General features: G+C 30.2%; 1 protein-coding gene across 1 annotated transcript in view; it reads left to right on the top strand.

Moving 5' to 3' along the window:
- TM9SF4 (transmembrane 9 superfamily protein member 4) overlaps window positions 1-11,713 on the top strand; it is a 60,595-nt gene extending 48,882 nt beyond the window's left edge. The window contains exons 14-18 of the mRNA XM_076473209.1: window positions 1,215-1,390; window positions 2,269-2,332; window positions 6,758-6,877; window positions 9,991-10,080; window positions 10,737-11,713. Coding sequence (XP_076329324.1) covers window positions 1,215-1,390; window positions 2,269-2,332; window positions 6,758-6,877; window positions 9,991-10,080; window positions 10,737-10,886 — 600 coding nt within the window. The 3' untranslated portion in view covers window positions 10,887-11,713. The remainder of the gene's footprint in view (window positions 1-1,214; window positions 1,391-2,268; window positions 2,333-6,757; window positions 6,878-9,990; window positions 10,081-10,736) is intronic.
- Window positions 11,714-12,765: the final 1,052 nt, after the last annotated feature.

A 12,765-nucleotide genomic window follows, 5' to 3' on the forward strand; every position in this document is an offset into this window, starting at 1 on the left:
TATTTTACATAGAAGAGCGAACAACGTTTCGACCTTCTTCGGTCAACAAGTGGGTTTCTCGACATCACTGATTATATCCTTTAACTGTTCAAACCTACACTGTCAAGTCATGTCAACTTGCATAATTCCATGGCTAGGCAACAAACACTACAAGATTGCTTGTGGTTTTATCCTTGTGGTAGAATTACTTCATAAGTTTGCCTGTCTCAGAGTGTACCCACAAATGAACTATATGGGTAAAGCAGAGGAGGAAATAATTATAAAACTATATAGTTGAGTGTATGCTCTGTTGCATCCAAGCCACTCTACACCTAAGGGCACATTTTTTTCATTTTACTCACTTTTTCAATTTCTGAGATTGAGTTTAAGATATATATTGAATGGTTCATATCACCTTTTAGCCACTTTTCATCCAATTTGATGTGTTTCTCTGTTTTCCTCCCACATATGAGACATCTTTCTACAATGGGTGAAGAGTGTATGTTTCAGAAGTGGTACACTTCCCTACATCAGATCTTAGAATCTGACTGTCTCATCTGAGGGAGTGTTCTTTGGATACTTTCAATGGATGCTTGTTTCCTTCCCTCACATCGGTTTCTCCATCTATTCCATGTGAGATTCTAGCTATTCTTGTGAGAGGAGGTAATGTACTATAATGGAAACTAACATTTTCCTACATTGATAGGAATTTAACTCCATTCACACTTTCCATTCTTCTTTCCCACTGAAAACTAGTGCTTCTATCTTCTGCCAAAATTTGAGGTGATAATTCAGTAGAATTGAAAAGAAGGAGCCAAGTGTGTCATGAAAGTATGTCACACTTGTTGGTGGAGGGTTGACACATGATGAGCTGCATTGGAATCAGTCAGTTTCAATGGAGGGGAAATAGAAGGCTTATGCATACAAAGGAAAGCACTGAATGAGAATAACTATGTGAGAGGAAGTAAGTACCGATCAGAATTATATTTTCAGTGTAGGAAAATTATAACTTCCTTAATTCAGTGGGAGACCTTTTTGTTTCTGGTATTATTTAAACAGGAAAACCTCTTAGAGGTGTACTTAAAAACCAAAACCTGCATTATTTTGAAACAGATAGCCCTCATGTAGCTTTACACAAAATTCAAAAACATTTCCTTGTTTACATATTTCTTCTGTTGTCATTATTAAGGAAGAGAAAATAACTGATTTATTTTGGGTCTTCTGCTGGTTTTCAGGTACCATTTTCAACCATGATGGCATTATTGTGCATGTGGTTTGGTATTTCTCTTCCTCTGGTGTTCCTGGGGTATTTTTTTGGCTATCGTAAGCAACCATATGAACACCCAGTAAGAACCAATCAAATTCCTCGACAAGTACCAGACCAGGTGTGGTACATGAATCCTCTTCTTTGGTAAGTACTCCCACATATAAGCACATTATTTCAAGCTTGTAAGAACAGGTTACAAAATAGAATGAGACACAGGTGAAATATTTAACTGTTAGATTTTCTAATGTTCATTACCTTTGGGTTTCAATGTTGTGAGAGAGTTCTATCAGTAGAAATTGGGGAGTGGGATTACAAATAACCAAGATGTTCTGATATATTTTGATTCTAAAAAACAGTTTTGGGCATAAATCAAATAACAATTTTTATGTACTCAGCTCCAATTTAAGATTTTTAAGTGATCCCCTGGCAACACTGATTGTTATTCACCTTTTCCCAGTAAATCATAGATTCTAGTTTAACCCATGCTTGCTAGTATAAATAACTATGTAGAGATGCAGTAATATCACTTTATTTACTTGTGGTATTCAGTGTCAACATTTAATATTAGCATCTGGCAAGGGCTAATGTCACTAATTTTTTTCAAGATTAATTCCTTTGTTCATGCCAACATATGTATACACACTATTATTATTATAAAGAGGTTTAATATTTTAAAACTGATTCATTTTCTTCAACATCATGAATTCGTTTACAACTATTAACATGAAAAAATATTTTCAAAACTAGCTTATTATTTATGCTTTATATATTCAGGTGCTGCTAGCAATATGTTAAAAATTAAGATTTTTTAAATTATTGATTAATTTTGTATAATGGCTGAACTTCAGACATCACCAGCAACATGAAAATTTAATACAAAATTAATTAATTGCTTTTTTTTACCACTGCTACTTATGATAGAATCACCACTATTTGTTAATATTGGCACAGAATGTTATATGTGAATTTGTAATATTGTATAGTTACATTATTAAATAATTATATAACTCACTATTTTTCAGTACGCTTATTGCTGGAATTCTACCATTTGGTGCGATGTTTATTGAGCTTTTCTTCATTTTCACTGTAAGTTACATTTTTTTAAAGAAATTTAATGTAACATTTACAAGTGTCAGGTTAACAATGTAAAATCAGCAACATTGTTATGTACCAAAATACATGTGGATTTAAGTATTTATTACTATAGTTTTGATTTTTCATTCTAATTATATAATATAAGAGTTAAAACTATTACTTTAATAAAATTTGTACTTCATGAGATTGTCATTAGCAAAATATATGGAAACTGAAATCTTTATCTCTATGACACTCGTACAATCATTGTAATTAATAGTTTTGAGTTTACTTACTGGTTATAAGTATTTTTCTTACAGCTCGCAACTTTTACCCTAAGGAGGAATATTTTTTAAAACAGGTGTGCTGTTTAAGTCACTGCCAAGTACATGGGTTTTAATGATAAAGAAGGTTTTAGTATTTAAATCAATGTTCAACAATGTATTTAAATTAACATTGCATAAGTGGCCACTATTGATTATGTGTATCAGTTTGTGTGAATTGGCAGGTTATTTATTTATAGCTGAAGACAAAAAACAAATAGTAAAATACATATTAGTAAGATTACGAATGTCTGTGGAAATAATGATCAAAGATAAATAAATATGTGACTCGGTAAATACAAATTATGAGAATATTTGATTTGATTACTAGGACTTCTCTGATTTTTCTTTTGTAATGTGTCAGGTTCACATTTTAGTATTGTGTAACATTCTGTTCTGAAATAATGTCATTATTTTTGTTCATACGTTCATGTACTTGGGAAGAATGTTTTTGTTGTTATCTTAGACTGATATTCAAGTTACACCCTATTTCACATACATAAAAAATTAAGCAATTGTTACACTTTATTTTGTAAATCTCTCTTGGTAGGATGGTTTTATTATATAATTTTTTTTACAAGTTTAATATTTAGTCCATGGGTGAAAATTAATCTAGTCATTATGTTAAGGTTATATGAAGTGTCTTTTCTTATCATCCAAGTGTTAGTTTAAAAAAACTAGTTTTTAAAACAATGCAGGAAAGTAATAATGTAATCAAATTACAAATTGAATCAACCCCAACTAATCCTAAGTCCAAGACCTCAAGCAGAATCTCATCTAATTCATCACAAGACAGTGAATAATTGCCAGAAATATCTAACATTCTAAGAAACATCAGTAGTACCCCTACTGAAACAAAAGTAGGTTTATTAAAAAAACTCTTGATGAACTTAGTAGAAAAGACAAAAATTCTAAACAATAATAAGCCAATGAAACAAAATTTGACAGAAAGAAAAGGGAAAAAATTATTTGAAATAAATATTGTCATCGAAAGAGCTTATAAAGAAACCTGTCGTATATCTAACAAATGATATGATCCCTTAATTGTAAATATATTAATCAATACTTCTAAATGCTGAAATTCTGACCTTAGTCCAACATACAACAAAACATTTCACAAACTACTCAAAATATTATTTAAAAAGAAAAAGAAAAAAAAAGACTTACTTCATACTTTTTTGCCTACAAACCAACTTAGAACACAAAGAAATCTGTGGTTTCTGAAAAGTTCATTTAAAACCAAATAACCTTAACCAAATTATTTCTTAACTTTTAAACCACAGTCTTGGTAAATGCTTCAACTGAATTTTAGAACCTTCCAATCCAAAATATGCATCCTGTTAAAACACATTTCACATATTCTACAACACTTATAGTTTAAACAGCAACATCATTGTGTCTAGTCTTGATATCATAAGCCTATTCCATCAAACCCCTTACTATCAGGTTATAAAACTTACTCCAAAAATTATTTCACAAGACACCAAAAAGAGACGTAATCCGAGGTCACGGGTTCGAATCCCTGTCACACCAAACATACTTGCCCTTTCAGCCATAGGGGCATTATATGTGATGGTCAATTCCACTATTATTTGGTAAAAGAGTAGCCCAATAGTTGGCAGTGGATGGTGATGACTAGCTGCCTTCCCTCTAATCTTACACTGCTAAATTAGGGACAGCTAGCATAGACAGCCCTTGTGTAGCTTTTAGTGAAATTCAAAACAAACCAAAAAGAAAGTCAGTATGAAACAGGAGCACCTAATTAATCTGTTACAACTAGCCATGTTTATTTAATTTCAAAACAGATATTTGTACTTCCTTCAGTTACACAGACTTGCCATAAGAAATCAATTATCAGCTACTGATTCAAATTAGATGTTTGTCAAAATACAAAGTGTAGTTTTGTACAAATTAGGAACTCAAATTACTGATATTGAGAAGCTATAATATAAAATAAAAACTTTTATCTTTTTCATATGGCTTTAATTTTCAAAATAAACAAAAGAAATTCCTTTGAAACATAAACAACATACACAAAGACGTGCAATTCACAAAACATAAACAACATGCATGAAGATGTAGAATTCATAATTGAGAGTAAAAACTACATCATAATGCTTTTACACATTAATCCCTCAAGGCTTCACAACTAACATCTTAGTAAAAAAAACACAAAGAATCAATTATGTAAACTGGCTTTCTAATTGTGTAATCCAACAGAAATTATACATTGTAAAAAGCCTCCTGAATTTAGTATCCACCATATGAACCACAGAAAGCAATAAAGAAGTTGAATTGAACACTTAACTCCATTACAAATTATTAAAAAATTGAAAAAACAAGCAGTACACATTTAACAAACTCAAGAACCCTCTATAATACAGAGAAAACTATAAAACTGCACTATTCCATTATATGGAATATTATTAGCATACCTCTATCAGAAAGCTGGAAACAACTAGCACATAAATATAACCTTAATGTAATGAACAGATTAATTTTTATCCCTTGAATGAAAACTAAACACATCAAAAAAATTATACAACAAACCAAACTCATCAGGAAATATTTACAAAATAAAGTGTAACAACTTCTTAACATTTTATGTAGATAAAATAGCATGTAACTTGAACATAAGATTAAAATAACCCTTCTACGGCCCTTGACTACATGAACAAAAAAACCACCAGTTTGTCACAGAACTAAAACATGACCTGATATCAACAGAAGAATCAGAGAAGTCTTATTAATAAAATCAAATATTCTCACAATTAAAGATTTATCTATGCACATCTGTTTTTGATTGCCAGAAATTCCTAATCTTATGTAAATATTTTGCATATGTTTCATATGCTCATATTTATTCACTTTTTATATTTAGGTATAAACAAATAATATAGTGATTCACAAAAATTGACACACATGCATAATTAACCATTATTAATTCTCTACTTTAAGTGTATTGTCAGATTGTTCGATGTTGACTTAAATGCAAAAAAAACAAAAACGTGTACCATTAAAATGTGTAATTAAGACTTTGTACCACTGATTGCAGTATTTTACCTATTTTAAAAAATGTTCTTCCATGCTCTAAATTCTGTAACTTGTGATGAAAAAGTCATCTTAATTGTTTAAATTTAGTCAAAAAAAAAATCTGTACTTATCTTAAAAAATCTGTATATTTATTTATTTATTTCACAGAACGAATATTGTTAATATTTTATCTTTGTTTAGTTGAATATCTGCAGATAAAGAAAGGTTTTCCTAATTGGCTTTAAGAAGCATGTTGATTTCAACCATAAAACTTCTTCAGAAACATTTACACCTGTTTTATTTAGTCATTCTGTGTAACATACACTAAACATATGGGGAAAACAAGGTGTGGTAGTCAAACAAACAGTGCAAGTATAGAGAAAACAAGCACTACATGTTTAAAGGAAACATGCTGTGGAAGACCAAGAAGCACTACATGTTTAAAGGAAACATGCTGTGGAAGACACTACATGTTTAAAGAAAACATGTTTAAAGCACTACATGCTGTGGAAGACCAAGAAGCACAACATGTTTAAAGGAAACATGCTGTGGAAGACCAAAAAGCACTACATGTTTAAAGAAAACATGCTGTGGAAGACCAAGAAGCACTACATGTTTAAAGAAAACATGCTGTGGTGAATCAAGAAAATCTGCAAGTACAAAGAGATTGTGGTGGTGGAAAAAGAAACTACATTTGTGGAGAAAACATAGGGTGGATCAAGAATCCCTATACATATAGAGAAAAATTGCTGTGGTGGACTAAGAAACACTACATGTATATATAAATCATGTGGGTGAACCAAGAAACATCACATCTGTGGAGAATAAACATGCAGTGATACCTTATACAAAAACAGCCCTTTTAGGTTTTGGTAATTTACACACAAAAAATGTGAAAAATGATCCAATTAACCATGTTCATAGTTTTATATATAAATAAATCTTGTTTTATAGTAAACTGCTGGATAATTTTGTGGAATAAATTAAACATATTTGGTTTATTTACTTTATGAGAAATATTATGAAATTATAGTGCAACAAAGTTTATTTTTTTATAATGAATACATTTCTTGTTTTTCAGGCCATTTGGGAAAACCAGTTTTACTACCTCTTTGGATTCCTTTTCCTTGTGTTCATCATTCTTATTATTTCTTGCTCCCAGATATCCATTGTAATGGTATACTTCCAGCTTTGTGGAGAGGTGGGTTTTTTATATAATTCTGTAAATATCTACACATTTTGTAATGCTTTATCTAGAAGTTATTGTGATGAGTTTCATAACTAAAATTATTTTACTGGCAAATGTAAAATTATATTCAAACTCTATTCAAACTATGAAATGTTTTAAGAGATTTACACATGCATGCATGCACACAAAATAATTTTAAATACTAATTTATTAAGTCATAAAGCTTCTGATTGTTAGTGTACAGGATTTGGTTATCATACCTTCTTAGTACTATATGGAATTCCATTAAGAATATTATGAATAATATTCACATCTAGCATGTTAAAAACATTTTACTTTGTACAATCTTAATTGGATTTACAAAACTTCAGGTAAAATACTATCGTTTCATTAACTTGTGAGACTTCAAGAGTGATTTTTCTCACTTGAGGATTGAATACTTAGAAAAAGTGAATATGTTAATAATCAAAAACATTTATTTCAGTTTCTTGGATATTGTCATAAATCATGACACTAATTAATTAAGCTAAATCTTTAATTAATCTTCCATTACATAAATAGTTGTAATATTCAAAAACAGTAATAATTGAAAACACCAGTTTCCATTTGTTGATTATTTTTGTGGCATTATTGTTTTAATCATAATTTTGATTGATTACTTATTTCTACATGACATTAATCAATATAATTGTATACTCACAGATAATTGTTAATTGAGTTATTTGCCCAGGTTTATTGTATGATTCAATTCTACATTTGTTAATAAGTATTAATAATTAACCTTAACATAAAATTTATTAAGAGTTAAAAAACTTGTTACTTCAATTGTTAAAACTACTGCCAATCACAGATTGAGGTTAGTTCACATTTCCTTGTAAGATACAGTGTAAGGTTCGTCCCCATGTTCCAGTGTTAGGTTGCAGAATAAGGTTCGTCCACATGTTCCACTGCTAGGTTGCAGGATAAGGTTCGTCCACATGTTCCACTGCTAGGTTGCAGGATGTTCGGCCCACATGTTCCACTGCTAGGTTGCAGGATAAGGTTCGTCCACATGTTCCTCTGCTAGGTTGCAGGATAAGGTTCGTCCACATGTTCCACTGCTAGGTTGCAGGATAAGGTTTGTCCACATTTTCCACTGCTAGGTTGCAGGATAAGGTTTGTCCACATTTTCCACTGCTAGGTTGCAGGATCTGGAAAATCAAATTAAGTTTTAAGAATTCTACAATTTGGTTGATAAATTACCGTTGGTAGTTGCTATATATTGTGGTAAAATCTTTTTGATCTGGAGGATATGTTGTTAATATGAAGCTGATTGTTTGAATTAATACATACAGTGTATGAATACATGAATGTATGAAGAACAGTAATATCAAAGGAATGGTATGTAAAACTAAGTCACAAATGGAAAATATTTTCAATTAAATTCAAGGTTTTTCAACATAGCATTGTACCTCCTCTTTTTAAAGTAAAAATATAAGTAAACAGTGTACACAACACTTACACATTCATGGACTTTTTTGAAGTATTCTCTCAAAGCCCTTTCAGTATGGAGCATGAAGTTGTAGTTTTATAGGTCACTTTTTTTATTAGTTTATTTTGTGTAATTATCAAGATCTGTACTATTTCTTAAAATGATTGTTTTTAGTTTTTTTCTTGATTTTTAAAATTTGTCAAGCCTATATTCTGAATATTTAAAATTACCACTTGAATAATTGTTCTTTCCTTCTCGTGATCTATAGTGTAAGTACCATAATGTTACTTACATACTAAAGTAAATTGTTAAAATTATTACTTTTTTATTAATTTGGTAAGAATGAATTACCCTGTTTGAATATTTAACAATAGACAGGCTGCTATCTTATGATATAATGGAAGTTAAAAACAAGATAGAATGGCTGAGATGGCTGAAAGATACAAGATTTTTGTTGAATGAGCAGTGGCTGAGATTCATATTGTTTTTGTTGAAGAGTGAGATATGGCTGAAATACATGAAGTATTTATGAAAGAATGCAAGTTGACTTAGCTTTTAAGTATTCACTTCAGTTTTTACAAAAGATGATACAAGTAACATTACTAACCCTAAACATTGAAATACTCAACATTATGACTGAAGAAAGGGGCTTTGGCATAGTGGTTAATAAATGACTCAACCCACTGTAGCTATTAGAATTTTAGGGTGTAGTTAGAGACATTGATAATAAGTCAAAGGAAGTTAGGCTTCACCTGTAATACTGTGTACAATCATGGTCTTATTTAAGAAAATATATTTTCTTATTAGAAAAGACGTACTAGGATAATACTGTGGATAAAATGATTACCTCATCGGGAGAGGATAAAGATGTTTTATCTTATTTTCTCTTAAGAAAGGAACAGTTTAATAGATTATTCAGGGAATCAATAGAATTGAAGTCTGATTTTTTTATACTATATTTAGGAAATAATAATGTAACAGTGTGAGAGAACATAAGATTAAGATTGGAGAAAACGTACTAGACTCCAGTTAAAGCAGTTTTATTTTTGTAACAGGATGATTGGTTTATGGAACGAGTTTTACTTAATACTAGTATAGGCCCAGACTTTACAGGATCTTAAGATGAGAATCTAAGGCCTTTTAAAAATAAAAGGATTTAATTTTTACTTTTCTCAAAAACATGTGTAAAAACAGTCTTGGAGAACTGAAAAGTCTTGTTGTCCTTGTGTTATCTTAGATCCTTTAGGCTTTTCTCTTTCTACATATAAAGCTATGTTTACAATGTTAATAACGTGTATATACTAACATAAAACCTGCTTATCATTTCTGTTGCACACAGAAATTTTATAACTGTAGAAAGTATTCTGTAACAAATTGTATTATTACAAAATATAAAATTATTCCCAAACTTTTATCAAGTTTTTCTACAGTTTTACATTCTCACAAACAAATAATTTTAAGTTTTAATTTTTGTTGGTCATTTCTCTAATTTATTAACTGTTGTTGTATGCAATTAAATATCTACTTCAAACCCTGTGGTACAAACAGTCTAATTTGTTTCTATTATGCTCATCCAAACCAATCATCCATCTTAAAACAATACAAGTTCCTTCTTTTGGTTTGCTTAAAATATACAACAATTAATGTATTTCAGGACTATCACTGGTGGTGGAGGTCATTCATTGTGTCTGGTGGATCAGCAGTCTATGTCTTTGCATATGCTGTCTTTTATTTTTGGACCAAAGTAAGTTATTTCATAATCTTTCTCTCACTTTCAATACAATTCCATTGTTATATTTATATTTTTTTTCATAATTAAACCTACTAATAGCAATGTAATATATAGCCTTATGTAAGAATCTCATGTTTTATGTCATCTAAATGAACTAAGCTGTAAATATTTTGTTGTAATACATTGTAAAATATTCATCTTTCAGTATTCACTATTTCTCTCATGTAATATCATTATGTTTTAATCTCACATATCCAGCTTTAATACCTCATTCTTACTTATGGTTAAGTTTACTAATAAACCTTCATTTTTATTGAATGGTTTTATGAGAATGACATAGTGGTTAAGGTGAGTTTAGTAATGAATACCCTGCATGGATAATTTTTGTAAAGAATGCTATTTCTGTTCACCTAAACCAGTCTTTATTAGGATCTGCTACAAGATTGTGGGAAGGATGCTACATCAGTACTTTTTCTTTGATACCCATGAGGACCTGATACAAACATTCATACTTGTGTATGGAAGCAAGTCCTTCATTCATTAATAAGCTTACCTTGCTCACTGCTTATATGTTAACTCTGGCTTTAAAGCAGAACTTCATTTTTTGTTCAGTATATTCACTATAAGCATAATAAGATAATTCTTCATCTACTTTTGTCTCTTATCAGTTGGAGATCACCGAGTTCATACCAACGCTCCTGTATTTTGGTTATACTCTGTTGATGGTGTTCACATACTGGATGTTGACTGGAACTATTGGGTTTTATGCTGCTTACACATTCATTAGAAAGATTTATGCAGCTGTTAAAATTGACTAGTGCATAATGTTAGTTTATAAAACAAGAATTAGAAAATTATGGACATAGTTAGATTTAAGAAAAAAACAACTGAAATGGTGATTTTTGGTTTTAAAGGCACTTGTGGATGGAATACAAAATTTGAATGGGTATTGTAAAATGGACACTGTCTTCTATTTTCTCTTGTGTAAATTATTTGAACAAGTTCATTTGTTCACTTTTTATAATTTGCATTCTTGGTCCACCTTTTAATCTCTTTTTGAAAGCAGTTTTTTTAATACACAGAACATAGCTGTTGCTATTTCTAAAACAAATAACTTGCACATCTTCATTTATTAATATATATTGTTGTATTATGTAAATCAAGATAATAGAAAACTTAAGAATTTGTAATCCACTTTGAAGTTAAAGGTAATTCTGTTGAGTTGTTGGTGTATATTTTATAACATATTTAAATGTACATTTTGTATACAACAATAGCTCAAACAAATACTTTGTTGTTTTGTGCATTTCATTCATTTTGTAAAATGAGGTTTTTGAGCTCATTGCTAGTTGTTTTGTCAGTGTCAGGAAAGATTTTTTCTGTTAGCTTTATATGAAGGGTAAACTATTCAATTTTGCTCTGTAAAGGAGACAAAACTTTCATGAATAGTAATGTTGATAAAATAGTTTAATTGTACAATTTTTATTGGTAAGGAGTGTTTGGTTTGTTTGTTTTTTTTCAAATTATTTTTTTCTCAGTTTTGATCACTTAATTTTTTGTGCATCTGTTGGATGATAATTAAAACACATGTTTGTACAAAAGTCAGGTTTTGGATTACTTTGAAACATTAAAAAATCTAATAAAACTTATGACTTGGTGGTTGTTTTGCATGCATGTTGTATTACCACAGAAATATATTTCCGAAATTATTTTCATCGAGTCTTTTTTTACGTGATGCCATAGACAGCCTAACTTCTTTTATCACACTTGTAGTTTATCTTCAAGTCATTAGCTTGTAGGAGCTCCATATTGTATTATCTTGAATAATTTTATTCTGTTTTTTCTCTCAAAAGACTCAAGTAAGAAACTAATAAAAATATAAGTGAAACTGCTCATTTTCAATGTAAAATACATAAACACCAACATTAATTAACAAAATTAATTTCAGTACTGACAGTACATAGTGCTTTGTTATAAAAAATTATGACACTGACTCCTATGTTATTAGAGTTCCTGTAGCAACAAAGTCATGGACCCACAAATGAATCACTCATATAGACAAACATGTTCAAAAAATCTGTTGAGGGCATTTGGTCTCCATTAGTAATTCTAGGGTTAACATAATGTACAGAAAAGTTGTTTCTCTCACAAGTCATTTAATCTGTTTCCACATTTGGTATTCCCTGCTGGAACAGTAGTAAGTCTACAGATTTGTAATGATAAAATCAGGATTTCAATTCCCCTTGGTGAATACAGCAAAATAGCCCAATGTGGGTTGTTTATAGCCTTAAAACATTTGGGATATACCAACTCATGGAACACTGCTATTTTTATTAAAGAACAGGCTATAAGATATACAAGTGGTTTTTAGACTAAATTGTTTAGTGGCTGTTATCTTTCTGTATATTTTTAATGTGTTACACTGATTTCCAGTTTACATCACATACAGTTCTTTATAACTGTTTACTTGTGTTTAGGATCATTTTGTTTATTTTTAACCTAAAATTATACATTGAAATGCTTAAACATTTGATGGTGCACTTGTTAATGTTATATGAATTATATTCCCACTTAATCCAATCCAATACTGGACAGTTTAGGTATGTGTCAGTTACAGCACTAGTAATGTTCACCTCAAGTCACAGCACTTATTTTCTCCCCTCTCCTTCAAATTCATACTTACCTGCACCTTTATTA

This window comes from Tachypleus tridentatus, chromosome 12 (genome assembly GCF_004210375.1).
Source record: "Tachypleus tridentatus isolate NWPU-2018 chromosome 12, ASM421037v1, whole genome shotgun sequence".
Classification (NCBI taxonomy): domain Eukaryota; kingdom Metazoa; phylum Arthropoda; class Merostomata; order Xiphosura; family Limulidae; genus Tachypleus; species Tachypleus tridentatus.